The 17,140-nt window shown below is 35.6% G+C and overlaps 1 protein-coding gene across 2 annotated transcripts; it reads left to right on the forward strand.

Annotated features, from left to right (window-relative positions):
* Positions 1–5,643: 5,643 nt before the first annotated feature.
* On the forward strand, positions 5,644–16,582 carry LOC127455344 (protein O-mannosyl-transferase 2-like). 2 transcript variants are annotated; one of them, XR_007899661.1, is made up of 21 exons: positions 5,644–6,143; positions 6,244–6,328; positions 6,457–6,561; positions 7,788–7,896; positions 8,033–8,141; positions 8,235–8,394; positions 8,486–8,592; positions 8,686–8,768; positions 8,862–8,971; positions 11,028–11,094; positions 11,176–11,236; positions 13,142–13,220; positions 13,431–13,582; positions 13,692–13,783; positions 13,916–13,992; positions 14,494–14,565; positions 14,649–14,708; positions 14,815–14,894; positions 14,987–15,127; positions 15,617–15,728; positions 16,077–16,582. XR_007899661.1 is itself a non-coding variant. In XM_051723156.1 (21 exons), exons 1-21 carry the CDS (start codon positions 5,815–5,817, stop codon positions 16,180–16,182), a joined length of 2,322 nt encoding a protein of 773 aa, XP_051579116.1. In that variant the 5' UTR covers positions 5,644–5,814; the 3' UTR covers positions 16,183–16,582. The 2 variants fall into 2 exon arrangements, 1 of the variants encoding a protein (XP_051579116.1); XM_051723156.1 differs by having other exon boundaries at positions 14,789–14,894.
* Positions 16,583–17,140: the final 558 nt, after the last annotated feature.

The raw sequence follows: 17,140 nt of genomic DNA on the forward strand, positions 1-17,140 counted from the left end.
ACAAATCTACATATCGCTTCTGAAGATATGGATTTACCCACTGGAGTCTTATGGATTACTTTTATGCTGCCTTTATGTGATTTTTGGGGCTTGAAAGGTCTGGTCACCATTCACCTGTATTGTATGGACCTACAGAGCTAAAAAAATCTTTCAAAAAATCTTTGTTTTCTGCAGTAGAAAAAGTCATACACATCTGGGATGGGATGAGGGTGAGTAAATGATGAGAGAATTTTCATATTTTGGGTGAACTATCCCTTTATGAGCTGTAAGAGCAATCATTACCTAACAGGCACACCTTTAACATAACATTTCAACATTGATTTTTAAAAATTCATGAGATGACATCGAGGTCTTGTGAATATGAATGCAGAAACAATTGGAGAGGCCAAGAATTTAAAAGAGATTCTGTTAGGAGAGATTCGGCTGTGAAAAAAAAAATCACTGCACTGTGCAGATCCACTGGTCTGACCTATTATTTGGACGTTTTTTTCTTCTCTGAATTCTAAACTGTGTATTGTTAAAATACGAAACAAACTGCATTAAACGCTGCTACTGAAAGGAGAGTGACAGGCCATAAATCAACCTTAGTTTTTGTTTATTTACCTGCTATTGGTATATTTTGAGTGATTGACAGTTGGACATTTCCAGTTTCTGGTGGCATATCAACCATAAAGTAATCCAGATGCCCCTAATCTACCTAATCTATTTTATCTGTACATAGAAAAAGTCCTTCTAGTAGTAAATGAAGCAGTAATGCTCAGTAAATTTAGCTAGATTGCAGAAACTGAAACAAGTATGTATGGAAACAGGGAAGAGAATAATTCCAGTGCAATAATTGAAAACATGCCATGGAAGCAAACTGGACTCTCTTGAAGAAATTTAATCTATTTGTGCAGGATGAGGACAATAGAATCTGTTCTAAATATTTGACAGAATCTTATTAATAACAACATTTTCAAAATCCAATTACACATTCTTATAACACACGTGTCTGAGGAGTTTTTCTATAGCTGACATCACCATCTGACCACCCCACACAATAGGTGCAACCTCTTCAACCAGAAAGCCCATTAACATACTGTGAAGTACAGGGAAAACGAAAGGTCAGAAGATTTCATGACTAAATTGTCCATTCTATCAGGGGGTTTCAAACTTTTTGATGCTAAGGACTCCCAAATATGACAATCACCTTCCTATAATATATAAAAGCTGCTAAATATGTGTGAATAAAGAGCAGGGGAAAATAAAGAAAAATGTTAAGTGTTATTGTATAAAGACAATTTAAATAATTCACTTTTATATTGTTATTGTACTACAGCCAAGATAAATTATTAAAATATTATCTGGATGCACCAATGTATTGGTCACCGTATTTATTATCTATAGGGATGCACCTTATTTATCGGCCAATTACATACTGACCAAATTAAAACCATTGGCTATAACCATCGTTATATGAATTTGTAATGTTTTATTGTTTAGAACTGCAAAAACAGAGGTGAATTTATTTTAGAAGTGCAAAATAATATTTTTTTCATTTTATATATTTTTTAAATCTTGTATTTATCTTTCATTGTGGCTCTCTTAAAAAATGTGGCCTGACATGTTCAACAGATCCAATCCATGATAAATGGAAATTTATTGTTATTATAAATTTTTAAAGCATAATTCCAATATAAAACAATGATCTGATGACAAAATAAGGTGAGTAAGTGGCAAAAAAGATATAGTTTTTTGTTCAAATCAGTATCGTATCGGCCAGAAATGTTCATACTATTCATACATTCCTTCTTATCTGGAAAATATTTAGCCTACTTTGTAATACGTTGACAGAGCAGGGTACCTTTTTTCTACCCAACAACTGAGTAATGTTAAATGTATACCTAAAGAGAAAAAATGTAAACTGAAATGGCAATAAAGTCAAATTCGATAAATATAGTTTTTTACTCTTTTACATTTATGAAAACTTTTTTCCTTCCCAAAAATCCTTGGGGGTCCCCAGACCCCAGTCGGAAAACCCCTTCACTATATAACTATTACTCAACCATGTACTTACCAAGGAATTCCAAAATTCACAAGAGGTCTCATTTGGTTGTCTGAAAACATGGGATCAGACTTTAATGGCAGACCAGTTTTCTTATGACACAAGTTACGGTATATTATTGTTTACTAAGCAAATATAGCCACAAAATTCAAACACTCACTGTCTGTTAGTTCAGGGTTGCCTTTAAGGTTCATTAACATTGGAATTGAGGGGCCATATACATCTGCATCTAGAAGACCCACTGATTTGCTCTATTTCAACAGTGGTAAGTATATCAAGAAAGAAATCAGAGATTTAATTGGTGCATGAATTTCTTAGCTTCGATACAGTGGTAAAAACGAGGTTAACTGATCTTTAGCCATAAGTCCAAGAATAAGGTTCACTGTGAAGACAATAAATGAGTGTAACAGAAATACTGGCAGTTGACTAAAGCATAAAACACATTGGAGATTGTGACATGAAAAAGGCAATAGACCTGCTGTTGTGGATTTTCCCACCCCTCCTTTCCCTGATGCAACAACAATGACCTTGTGACGAGGAGGAGGGTGTGGTCGGGCCGTGATGATGCACGGCCGGCGCCGAATCGGCTGATCAGTGGGAGAGCAAGATAAAGGAGAGCCAGAGGTGCCAGTTCGAGAGAGAGATGCATGCGGCCGCGTTGCATGTGTGTCTGTGTTTGTTTATGTTTGTTTTATGTTGAGTTTCTTATTAAACTTTGTTTACTGTTCAGCTGGTTCCCGCCTCCTCCTTGCCCATCCTTTATCTTTTACAGTGGTGCCGAAACCTGGCAGGGAGGAGGGATGCGCTGTCGCAGGGTCCTCGCCGCTGTCGTCCGCCAAAGGAGCAGCCAGAAACGTGATTTTGTTTACATTCATGCGTGACAGCAGTGTCGCCCTGTCACCTGCTGATGACGAACAATGTTTGGATTCACACTCGGAAACGGAATTCACCTGTAGTTCCTAATGTGCCCTTGCCCTTTCAAGTAGACTCTGAAAAATCTTAATTACGAGTTCCGAGCACATGAATGACCCAGATAAGTCGGAAGTTCAAGTGGGAAACTCGTAATTCTAGATGATATCAGAGTTGCCGAGATGGGAAGAGTTCTAAACTTTCAACATGGCAGAGGAGAGTACAGTTTCTGTAGTCAATGACAGGTTTTGTTCATTTTTCTAAATACAGCTGATTGTTAGCACTTGCCGTTTTGGTCATATACATTTATGTATATCAGCAACCATTCTATGCATGTTGTACATTTTTACACTGTGAAAATAGCTTGCATTTGACAAAAGTTCCATTATCGTCAGCAAGCTAACTGAGTGATTTGTATTATGGTGTCAAAATAAAAGTTCCTCAAGAAACATGTATGAACGTCGTCCATGTTTCCTGTTCTTTCCGACACAAAGCACATGAACACGACATACTCGTAATTACCACTTCAGTGGGAAGTAGGAAAATTCCGATAGCACATGAAGACAGCAAGGACTGTCCAAGGAGTGATAATTAATGAATTCATTAAATTTTTTTGTGCTTATCAATTTCACTCATGTTATTTCTATTGTCTCTAAAATAATTTATGATGGTGTGTATTTTCAGCATTCATGACTATGGCCGAGAGAACAGATAACATCATGAGAGCATGAGTGATTCTCCAGCAGTGTCTGCATCAGTGGTTCTCAACTTTTTTTTGATGATCAACCCCTCTACTTCATTCCCCTTCCCCATTTGCAATACTGCAAATACTGCAAATACTGCAAATGGGGTAAGGGAATATATTTGCAATACTGCACATAAAGCGTAATTGATACCTGTTTGCTCTCTCTTTCAGTTAACACACCACTAAATATGAAGCTTTGTGAGACAACTTTAAGAAAGTATACCTCAGTCCTTTTATTACCAGGAAGTGTTCTCATGATTCCCCAAGGCACACTTGGAGGAAAACCAAAGGGAAAGGGGATGCAGTACCATCCCAAAATTGGTAAAGATTAAGGGCTGAAGCTCTATGGCAGCTTTGTGTCTCAGTGTCAAAAGAAACTCTCAGCCTGCAAGAACAGTGAAACTGCTACAGATGTCAAACATGGAGCTTATGGGAACAGAAAAGTCCTGATGCTGGATACAAATGGAACTTATACCATCTAATGGAGTTTTCAAAATTAAGTGCAATCATTTTTGATAGAATTTTCTTCACAGCATTGATCGATAGTACAATATATGGAGTTATGGACTTTACATGAAAAACTATTAGCGCACATTTATAGTTCCACTCCTGATTACAATAAATGTAAGGCATAAGCTTGCAAGTGTTTCTATGTTTTTATAATATCTTGATGAGTTTCCTGTGTTGTGATTCTTCCAGTTTGACCTGCACATTTTTAAACGTGTTAATGACATAATTGACTTCCCTTATAATGCTGGAGAATTAAATTATTTAGGCCTAATTTTGAATAATTTAAAACATGTTTTAATTTTTGGAAGCTTACCAGTTGTTCGCAAAGTTTTGCAGGGAGGTTTTTGTGTGACAACCTAAAAAACAAAATAATTTAAAAAACTTATACAAAACATTCTCTAATGGCTATTAGGTTTTTATTTTTAAAACCATAATCCCAGCCAACATGGAAATGTTCTAAAACGTTAGCATATTGTTCCTGTTTGTTTTGTTTTTTTTGGGAACAAATTTCAGTAACGCTTTATAATAATGGTCCATCATTATTAAGTAACAATGCAGGAATTAATGCAGGAAAAATGAGTTGTACTACATTAACACTTTAGTTACTACTATTACACTAATATGGAAACATGATTAACCAATCAGTAAGTAATAGTGAACTGATGACTGAGGTAGTTCACTGTTAGGAAATCAATAATTACTGAATTTAATTTTCACTTCACTCATTAATTATGGGTGACCAGAATTATTTAAGAAAGACCTTCAGCAATATCAAAGTTAATCATTTTTTAATGAACAGAAGAGATATGCCAAGGAATACACATGTTGGGCACAGCCCTATAATTCTGTAAGGTAAACTGACTATGATCATGGCCGCAACCACCATAGACATTGAGGGGGACATGTCTAGTGTCCATAGTTAGTTGGTAGTTCTCAGTGAGGAAAATTAAATTCAGTAATTATGGATTTCCTAACAGTGAACTACCTCAGTCATCAGTTCACTATTACTTACTGATTGGTTAATCATGTTTCCATATTAGTTAATAGTAGTAACTAAAGAGTTAATGTAGTACTACTCATTTGTCCTGTATTAATTCCTGCATAGTTACCTATTAATGACGGACCATTATTATAAAGTGTTACTCAAATTTCTAACATTCTTGGAACGTTCTCTTTAGGTTCTATTTTTTATAACCATAAACTAAACTTCCCAGAATGTTACAGGGAGGTTTTTGTGACAACCTAATAAGAATTTATACAGAACGTTCTCTAAAGTTTTTTGTTTTGTTTTTTGTCTTTGATATATATTTTTCATTATTTTTCATTATCATATTAGATTATTTTTCATAAACGTTGCTGAGAGGTTGACGGTGCGTGTCCCTCTCCTGATCAGTAGATGGCAGTGAAGTGCAGACATTCCCAATACTACAAACCAACAATCCAGAGCAGTTATGGAGACACAACAGTCATGAACAGAGGAACATTAGGAGCCACATAATTTCGCATTGAGCGTCATGTCAACACAATCAGACTGCAAGACTTTATGTCCTATAAGGATTAACGTTGTATTAATGTAATTCAGCGACTGAAGTTATTGTTTTTATAAATGGATGACAGACCGAAGGAGCATCACACACAAAGACAAGACACATCAGCTGTAAGACATCGAAAACCATGCAAGGTAAACGAAATGTGTGAAAGCGTCCTCCAAGCCAAAGCTGTGCAACCCCCTTCTGGAGTATCTGATAAACCCTTCACATATGATCATATTAATAGACTGACTTTTAATGGAGCAAATAAAAAGCTTCTCAAGCGAGGAGGACACCTTAATCCTCCCTCCCGAGATGACCATGTGCCAGTTTACACTTGGGTCCTGGTGTTTTTGCTCTCTGTATGTACACGCTTTTACAAGATCACTGAGCCTCCCCATGTTTGGTGAGTATTTAAACTGTATAATTAATGTGCTACTTGCCTCTTGTACATGAACGAGGTTGCTATTAATGCACAATCAGTAAACATTATGGTCCATTTGCAGTTGGGATGAGACTCATTTTGGGAAAATGGGCAGCTATTATATTAATCGCACCTTCTTCTTTGATGTCCATCCACCACTTGGAAAGGTATGGATTTCAATGTAGCTAGACTCCCTGCTTGCTGCACTACAATCTGGATTACTTTGTCAATTTTTGTATAGTTGATGTCTTTGTCTGACTAATATAGATACATCTGCACTCCTTTACTATTCCAGATGCTTATTGGTCTTGCTGGATACTTGACAGGCTATGATGGCACCTTTCCTTTCATAAAACCAGGGGACAAATATGAGCACCACAACTACTGGGGGATGCGAGGGGTAAACCGTTATCACAATTATTTTAATGCAGATCTCTGCTATTTCACTTTTACAGTATCAGGACTACTATTGCTTATACTTAGTGTTTGGAATATGAACACATCATTAACCATAATTATTAAACTTCAGCAAGTATCTCACCCAGCATTGCACCAGTTTGTACTACAGATATGAATGATTCCACAAATCATGCAACGTGTTTAAAGGGATAGTTCACCCAAAAATTCTCTCATCTTTTACTCACCCTCGTGCCATCCCAGATGTGTATGACTTTCTTCTGCAGAACACAAACAAAATTTTTAGAAGAATATCTCAGCTCTGTAATTCCATACAGTGCAAGTGAATGGTGGACAGAACTTTGAAGTTTCAAAAAGCACATAAAGTAATCCACACGACTTCTGTGGTTAAATCTAAGTGATATGATTGGTGTAGGTGAGAAACAGATAAAAATTTAAGTCCTTTTTACTATAAATCTCCACATTCGCTTTCACATTCTTTTTCTTTTGTTTTTGGCAATTTGCATTCTTTGTGCATATAGGGAGGAGAATTTATAGTAAAAAAAAGGACTTAAATACTGATTTGTTTCTCACCCACACCTATCATATCGTTTTTGAAGATATGGATTTAACCACTGGAGTCATGTGGATTACTTTTATGCTGCCTTTATGTGCTTTTTGGACCTTCAAAGTTCTGTCCACCATTCACTTGCATTGTATGGAGATATTCTTCTAAAAATCTTCCTTTATGTTCAGCAGAAGAAAGAAAGTCATACACATCTGGGATGTCATGAGGGTGAGTAAATGATAAGAGATTTTTAATTTTTGGGTGAACTATTCCTTTAAGAGGGGTGAGCTATTACTGACTTACTGACATATGTTTGAGCAATCAGGCTTATTATTTTCACCCGAAGAACAATCAAATATGTAAAATAATTCAAATGTACTTTGATGCAGGGACTCAATTCATATCTAGGGACCAGGATCATAGATATTTGGGGGTGGGCTCTTTTGACATGGGCTAGTAAGTAACCAACCAGAACACCCTAGTAACCTCATAGCAACATCCTAAAAACCAATCTACCGAATAGCAACACCCTAGCATCATGTTGGCGTCTTTTGTCAATGTACATTTTCCAAGAAATTGCCACAGCCCTTTTATGCTTTGATGATAATACATAATTTTATGGGTATGAGCTCTAATGCCTGTGATTACTTCCATGTGTTCAGGTCTGTGCAGCTTTTGGTTCCTGTCTGCCTCCTTTTGCCTTCCTAATTGTTTTGGGGCTGTCGCGTTCTACACAAGCAGCGCTCATTGCAGCTTGTCTACTTATCTTTGGTGAGTTTCGTAGTGATCATAAACTTTGAGGTGACTTGTATAATAAATCATGAGGGCATTATGCCAGTCTACCACCTAGTATACTAACATGCTAGTGTTTGCAAACATCTAAACCAACTGGTCTATTTTACAACAGACACTGGCTGCATCACCCTCTCTCAATACATCCTTTTGGATCCCATTCTGATGTTTTTCATCATGGGCTCTGTTCTGAGTATGGTCAGATTCAACACATACAGACTCGGGTAGAGGAGGCTATTGCATCTCGGTTTTTCTGTGTGGTTTGTGTACCTCACATATCAGGTATGCACATTGTCATTGTAACATTCTTGTTTTAGGCCTTTTAGCTTTTCTTGGTGGCTGTGGCTGCTTCTAACTGGGGTCTGCCTCTCCGGGTCTCTCGGGGTAAAGTTTGTGGGGCTGTTTGTAATACTCTTGGTGGGAATCAACACTGCATTGGATCTCTGGAGGTTACTTGGAGACCTCAGTTTGTGTCTGGTATAAATGCAAAACAATAACAAGTTTGAATAGTCTTAAACATACATTTATCTCTGCGTATAGTGCACACAAATATTTTCTTGCTTTTCAGGTGGATTTTGGGAAGCACTTGATAGCTCGAGTTTTTGGGTTGATAATGCTTCCAATGTTCCTATACACTACAATATTTGCTGTCCACTTTATAGTTTTAAACAAAAGGTATGTTTGTCCTGGTGTTGTACTAATACTATATTAATAAAGCAGGTTATGTCCAATATACAATACAAATGCAATTTTCTTTTCCACACACAGCGGTCCTGGAGATGGTTTCTTTAGCTCAGCTTTCCAGTCTCGCTTGATTGGAAACAATCTGCACAATGCCTCAATGCCAGAGTGTAAGTACTTTTTTCTGATCTGGTGTTCATTTATTAATTTAAATATGTTTTTTATAGTCTGAAATTTTTCTTTTCGTCTCTCCCATCACACAGACCTGGCATATGACTCTATTGTAACAGTAAAGAATTTGCGAATAGCCGGAGGTTATCTGCACTCTCACTGGCACCTTTATCCAGAAGGGGTTGGAGCTCATCAGCAGCAGGTCAGTTTCTCATCTCATCGTACTCACCTTAAACTGCTAGACATCAGTAATGGTATTATTGGCAAGATTCTACGTTTATAAATCCACCTTCACGTTGGGTGTAATTATTATTTTGGTTGACAATTACTAACTAGATCAAAAGTCAAGTAAGCACTTTGATGTTAGCTTTACAAAGCCTTGTCTGAAAGTTCAACCTTAATTAAAAAAAATATGTTTGAAGGTTATTTATAGATATACACCAGTGGCCAAAAGTTTGGAATAATGTACAGATTTTGCTGTTTTGGAAGGAAATTAGTACTTTAATTCACCAAAGTGGCATTCAGTTGATCACAAAGTATAGTCAGGACATTACTGATGTAAAAAACAGCACCATCACTATTTGAAAAAAGTCATTTTTGATCAAATCTAGACAGGCCCCATTTCCAGCAGCCATCACTCCAACACCTTATCCTTGAGTAATCATGCTAAATTGCTAATTTGGTACTAGAAAATCACTTGCCATTATATCAAACACAGCTGAAAGCTATTTGGTTCATTAAATGAAGCTTAACATTGTCTTTGTGTTTGTTTTTGAGTTGCCACAGTATGCAATAGACTGGCATGTCTTAAGGTCAATATTAGGTCAAAAATGGCAAAAAAGAAACAGCTTTCTCTAGAAACTCATAGGTCAATCATTGTTTTTAGGAGTGAAGGTAATACAATGCTTGACATTGCCAAAAAACTGAAGATTTCATACAAAGGTGTACACTACAGTCTTCAAAGACAAAGGACAACTGGCTCTAACAAGGACAGAAAGAGATGTGGAAGGCCAGATGTACAACTAAACAAGAGGATAAGTACATCAGAGTCTCTAATTTGAGAAATAGACGCCTCACATGTCCTCAGCTGACAGCTTCTTTGAATTCTACCCGCTCAACACCAGTTTCATGTTCAACAGTAAAGAGAAGACTCAGGGGTGCAGGCTTTATGGGAAGAATTGCAAAGAAAAAGCCGCTTTTGAAACAGAAAAACAAAAAGAAAAGGTTAGAGTGGGCAAAGAAACACAGACATTGGACAACAGATAATTTGAAGAGTGTTATGGATCTTAACCCCATTGAGCATTTGTGGGATCAGCTAGACTGTAAGGTGCGTGAGAAGTGCCCGACAAGACTGCCACATCTATGGCAAGTGCTACAGGAAGTGTGGGGTGAAATGTCACCTGAGTATCTGGGCAAACTGACAGCTAGAATGCCAAGGATCTGCAAATCTGTCATTGCTGTACGTAGAGGATTTTTTGATGAGAACTCTTTGAAGTAGTTTAAGCAGTTCTGAACATTTTTTTTGTGATACAATACATTGTGATCAGTTGAATGCCACTTTGGTGAATAAAAGTACCAATTTCTTTCCATAAGATCAAAATCTGTACATTATTCCAAACTTTTTGCCACTAGTGTATAGATAAAAAAAAAAAATAATAATTTTAAAAAAGAAAGAAAAAGAACAAATTAAAGTAGATTAAAGGCCTTGTTTAAATTTGAATATTTGATTTTTTTTTGTTGTTGTTGTTTGAACTTGGCTAATTTGAACATTCTAATATAATTATATTCATTAATATAAGTCTATGGGATTTTGGGGATTTTTGATCACCTGCTGTGTAAAAACTGTGACTCTGATCAGTAAGAAAAGTCACAGCAACCTGAGTCAGAACAACCTGAAGGTCTGTGTCAAGTTTAGTGGATGTAGCTTGAAAGCTCTAGAGGAGTTAGAGTCAAACTTGGGTCTTGGTTTTTTGGGATAAAAAAAAAAAAAAAAAAAAAAATCCCTAAACCAAGTCTGAAGAATAATGGTATGTTGGCTTTGTCAAGCCAGATGGAATTATAAAAGTTTTTTTATTTAATACAATTTGGTACTTTGGTAATGTGTCCTGTGTATAGATTTCCTATTAAATTAAAATGTGTGTTTTTGCTCTGAACCTGTAAAAAGATTGAAATGAAATTATTTATAGTAATGATTAATTAAGTCGCTTAGGATAAAAAGCATCTGCTGAATGACTAAGTTCTAATCTTAACCCATATAGGTTACAGCCTATCTGCACAAAGATTATAACAACCTGTGGTTGGTCAAGAGACCTGACAATTCTGTGGGTGAGCAGAGATCCTTATATATAATTGTTGTTGTCTATAGATACACTGCACACATTTCAATAATTCCTGTTCTTTGCTAAGATCAAACAGGGTCCCCAGAGCTTGTCCGACATGGTGACATTATTAAATTGGAACACAAAGAGTAAGCATCAAGTTTTGAATTTTGTTTTTTGGTGTGTGTGGTGAATTTTTCTTTTCTTTCTTTGTGTGTTTATATTGTTATCTACTTTATGTTGAGATATTGATCCTATTCATACTGAATGATTGTTGACTGTAATAAAAGCATTTTTAGATTCAATAGGGTTGAGAATAGTCTGATTTCTGTTATTCAGTGAACCAAACATCAGTCTCAATTTTGTTTGCATGCCCAAAACAAACCCTAATGCAGTGTTGGGTAAGTTACACCAAAAAAAAGTAATTTGTTAGAAATTACTAATTACTATAAAATTGTAATCAGATTACTGAATTTATGAATTACTTCATCGCAAATTAATTACATTATTATTTACTTTTAAGTTTCTTTTTAAAAAAACATTTTACTGAAAAGCATTTGTTTTCCACTAAATTAATTCAAAATAATGGCTTTATTTCCTCTTTGTTCATTTCTTTAGATGTCACAAAACGCAAACAGATGTACAAATTAACATAATTCATGTTTGAACCCTTTAAGCTCTGAAGGTATTTTTAAAGATTTCCAGTTTCAGTGGCATACCCAAAATTAAAGGCTTAAAACTCAACCAAAAAAAGCAAAGAGTGTCAATTGCGTGGTATCATTGTAAAGAAAACTTTAACATTTTTAATGATGTAGATTTTGATCAATTCTGAGACTCTCAGCCTAAGAAACCACTAAAAAAAAAATCATAAAAATAAAAAGACGTAGCCAAAAATTTACTTTTTTTCAGTATTTTTCTGATTTGGCATTATATATCTCTGGGTATAAATAAGGTGGCTCAGATAAACTGCTTTTGTTTTGTTCCCAGTCATGTCGACTGTAACTGAGAAACATTTTGTGTTGATACGACAAAGCAATCAAACGTTATAGCGTTACAAAAACAATTTATCATAGTGTCTCCAAGTGTCCAAATGCCTCTCCAAACAAATGAAACAATAATTGTACATAAGAACTAATTACACATGCAAATATAACGATGACTAAAGGTTTGCATAGCATGCAGACATGATTTTAGTAATGAGATTTCACAGAATGAGTGCCTTTTGACTCAGAGTCTGCATCATCGAGTCTTTGTCATTTACTTGGCGCCATCTCCTGGTGGCCATATGTAACATTGTGCTTCCTGTGGATTATCTAATGATCTATGCATTTGATTACCTTGTGTGTGGGCTTGAATGATAATCGCCGCCTCTAAGTAATGGCATGTGATATTATATGTTCCGTTTATTTTTAGTTAAGTTATAAGCGGAGAAATGGCATATAAGCAATGCAAACATAATTGTCAAAACATTTGACACATGGCTATTTGATGAGTTTGATGTTTTTACTGATTGCAATAGTATGTACAGTGCAATATTTTTATTTTTTATAAATTATAAAAATGGAACACTTCTGATTTGTCTGCAAATTTCAAAGCACTTGTTCAGTTTTGGTCATAATGCCTACATGCATTGGAAAGTAGAAATTCTAAGCTTTCAAACAATACAGCGGGCCCAAAAGGGTTAAATGTGTACTACATGTATAGTATTATTTTAGAAATATGTGTAACCTAAATAAAGTAATTAAAAGTAATTAACTTAAAAAGTAATCAGTAAATGTAATCTGATTACAATAATTTGAAATGTAATGTACTACACTACTCTTGCACTAAAAATAAGTTATATTACAATAATTAATTACTTTGTAATGACACTGTCCTAAAGCAGATAACAGATTTGTATAAAACATTTGCGACTCTAAATGCTGTTTTGCTAATTAAAATTTGTTTATATGTGAGCAGTTTAAGGTCTTGGGATAAAGAATAAGAATATGAAACATTGAAAAAGTTTGATGAATGTTAGTTTCAAACAATGCACACATGATTCTGTTAACCAGAACTACCAGGAATCTTCACAGTCATCTACATGAGGCTCCACTAACCAAAAAACACCTGCAGGTCACGGGTTACGGCATTGTGAGTAACAAGGAACTTTCTCAATAAATGTTATGCATGCATACTTTCTATAAAAAGTATGCATTGAAGAAACATGCTCTGAACTCAAATTATCTCTGAACTAAATGTGCAGTAATAAAAAAACTCTTAATTTACATGTCATTTCTCAGTTAATGGTCGTTTAGAAGCAGTATCACCACAAATTTCAAATATAATCGCTAATCTTTTCAGAATGGAACTGGAGATGCTAATGACTTGTGGCAGGTGGAGTTGTGTGGAGGGAGGAAGGGAGATCCAGTGAAGGTGCTGCGTAGTAAAGTGCGCTTTCTCCATCGCTCCACAGGCTGTGTGCTTTTCTCTTCTGGAAAGACCCTCCCCAAGTGGTGAGAGCATGCGTTTGCCAAAATTCACCAGCTACGTAAATCTGATCTAGGATCTGTAGCACATTACATATCTAATACCATTTTTAAACTGCATCTTACTCTTTTACAGGGGATGGGAACAGGTTGAGGTCACATGTAGTCCATATGTCAAGGAGACCCCCAACTCACAGTGGAATATTGAGGATCACATCAACCCAAAATGTACTACCCAATAGCAATTTTATAAATATAATATTAGTTGTTTCAAATTTTTGAAAATGACCCATTGGGTGGATTTTTCTCAGCAGTGTTTGAGCTGAAGTGTTAAAGTGTGATGTATTTGTGTATCTGCAGTGCCCAACATCAGTCTGTCAGTGCTTAAACCCACTTTTCTGGAGATTCTTTGGGAGTCTCATATTGTTATGATAAGGGTAAGATTGCACCCAAAAAGCACTCTTAAAGAGATATTTCACCCAAAAATTAAAATTCTCATCATTTACTCATCCTCATGCCAAGAGAAGAGAGGTAGAGACAACAGTGCAAAGGCGAGTGGGCGAAAGAGAACGGAGATTGCGGCGAAAGGAAACCAAAGGCGGAGTCTGTTTTAATATAGATGGGAGAGTCATGTTGAATTGAACAAAGTAGTGATCAGAGCCATGTAAATGAGTAACAAGAATATTCTTGTTGGTACAGTTACCACCCATCTTTAAATGTGTTCTGCAGAAGAAAGTAAGTCATATACATCTGGGATAGCATGATGGGTGAGTAAATGATGAGAGAATTAAACATTTTGGGTGAACTATCGCTTTAAAGATGCACTCAGTAATTTCCCAGTAATAAAAAAAATATATATATATATATTTTTTTTTTTTTTTAAATACACTTCATTGATTTAATTATTGGTTTAAATTCCTAACATTTGTGTTTATTAGGGAAACAGTGGTTTGAAGCCCAAAGATAACGAGGTAAATTCTAAGCCCTGGCACTGGCCCATCAACTATCAGGTATGTTCTATAAATTATGTTACACAAAATAAAGAAACTGACAGTAATACACATTTTAATCTCATCATCTCATTACTAATTAGGGTTTGAGGTTCTCTGGAGTAAATGAGACTGAATACCGTGTTTATCTCCTGGGCAACCCTGTAAGTGTCTCTGCCCTTTCAAATGCGCCCCCCCCCGATCTCCTGTCCTATCAATGCCAAAGATCATTTTATTCTTTCAGATAATCTGGTGGCTAAACCTGTTCAGTCTGGGTCTATTTGTTGTCATGGTGATTGTGGCCTCTTTGGCAGTGCAGAGAGGTGTAAAGCTGGAGGGAATAAGGTTAGGTAAGGAATAATGTGAAAGGTAGTAATAATACTGTAGTTCTCATAAGCATATAATTCATGCGTAGTCTAAATCCGCTGATCTTGTCTTTCAGTGCACTGTCACATTTTAATGGAGGGTGGAGGAATGCTGCTTCTGGGCTGGCTGCTGCACTACCTGCCTTTTTACATCATGGGTCGTATACTCTACTACCACCATTACTTTCCTGCCATGCTGTTCAGCAGTATGCTCACAGGTATAAAGGCAAACTAGATAACTAAGGTCACCTCCTTAGATTTTCCCTTCAAAGGGCAGAATTCTGCCCAATTTATAATTAACATGTCAAGTTTAGACCTTTCTCATAGACTTTGGTTAATAACTGATGTGCCAGCAAGCCACAAACAAATATATTAGTGTATGAGCACTTATCTTTATAGGACATGATTTTCCCTTTTGCCACAGTTCTTACAAATTAATATTTTGGCTTTTTGCATTTATACATGCATCTTAAGAAAATTGTATTTATTTTATTAATAACCAAATGCACCTTTCTCATTATCGTTTAATGGATGTGCACACTTTTTATGTAGGTATTTTCTATTGGAATGTTAAAAGTGATACACATCCTGCTTTTTTGTATATGATCACACACACACTTTACATTAACAATTCACTGTAAAATATACCTACACAAGTTTACCCAGTAAAGACCTGTCATTCTGACTTGCTGCCTTCTTCATTTAAGGTGTTACCCTGGACATCTTTCTACAGAATTTAGATCTCCTTTTTAGTCCATCCATATCAGAGTATCTTTTTAGGGGAGGTCAATCTATGCTCCTGTTAGGGTTACTTTACAGGTATGGCTCTTTAACTATTGTGATTAGTTGTTTTTGTGGTCACCTTATTGTTAATGCTTACTTTTGATCTTTATAATACATTTCCATCTTGGAATCAATAAATTACATACTGCTTTGTATAAAAGTGTCTGCTTAATGAATAAATGTAAAATGTAATTTTATTTTATTTTTCTCTGATGGAAGCTCTTATTCTATATTGTTCTCTGTACCTAATTCTACACTGTTCTTTATATTGTTGTTGATTTTTATTTTTTTTTATTTTTTTTGTCACAAATTGTATTCTTCTGCTAATATTCTTCCAACACCAAAATTGTGATATGTTGATTTTCACTCTCTCTCTTATTTCAGCTTTTACCTCTTCCACCCGCTCTCCTATGGTATGAGGGGGCCATTGGCACACGACCCTGCCTCCTCTATGGCTGGGCTCAGGTGGATGGAATCTTGGGAATTTTAGACCATATTTTGAAGTGCTTGGAACTGTACTGGATAATTTGTGGACTGCTGCTAAAAAAAGAAAGAAAAAAAAAAAGACATGCGGATGCAGCCAATTTTCTTGTTTTATTTTTAGAGACAACTGTACAAATTTTAATTGTACAAGTTTTATCCAATGGTTTACTTGTTACACAAACTTTATTTTTAAAACAATAAGTGATGGTCCTGTTTCACAAAACTGTGATCTGAATGCACATTTTGTCATTTCAGTGTCAGGCCAGCACTCGCTGTGACTCCCTGAGGGAAAATTATGCTGATCGCTGAACCTTTTTTAAATAGTATTTTAAGGTTACAGTATTTTACAGTGAAGTTGCTTAGTGTTTAACAGCTGTAGCTCAACTGAAATAAATGGATAGAATTGATAAAGTGCCTTTCAGATTTTAAGATGCAAAATTGTATGTATTAATGGACAAAATATATATATATATATATATATATATATATATACAGTGCAGTACTGTCACAGGTGTTTGTATATTTTATTCTTGTTACACATGGATTTTGTTTCCACATTAATGGATTACAGTTCAATGAAGAACATGACTTCTCCAAAATGTTTCTTATTTACAAAGTTTTTCACCCACACTATTCAATATACTTTTGCGCAAACTCGACCAAATTAGATGGCAGATCTTGCAAGGGTAACATTTAAGATATTATCTGTTATGTATGTAGTATGTGAAGATATAATGGTATAATGATGGGTGAGAAACAGATTAACATTTAAGTCCTTTTTTTTTTTTTACTATAAATTCTCCTTCCTGCCCTGTAGGGGGGATGCAAATCGCCAAAAATAAAAGAAGAATAATGTGAAATGAAAGTGGAGATTGATAGTAAATAATGATCTGTTTCTCACCCACACCTATCATATCACCTTTGAAGATATGAATTTAACCACTGGAGTCATATGGATTACTTGT

This window comes from Myxocyprinus asiaticus, chromosome 17 (genome assembly GCF_019703515.2).
Source record: "Myxocyprinus asiaticus isolate MX2 ecotype Aquarium Trade chromosome 17, UBuf_Myxa_2, whole genome shotgun sequence".
Lineage (NCBI taxonomy): Eukaryota > Metazoa > Chordata > Actinopteri > Cypriniformes > Catostomidae > Myxocyprinus > Myxocyprinus asiaticus.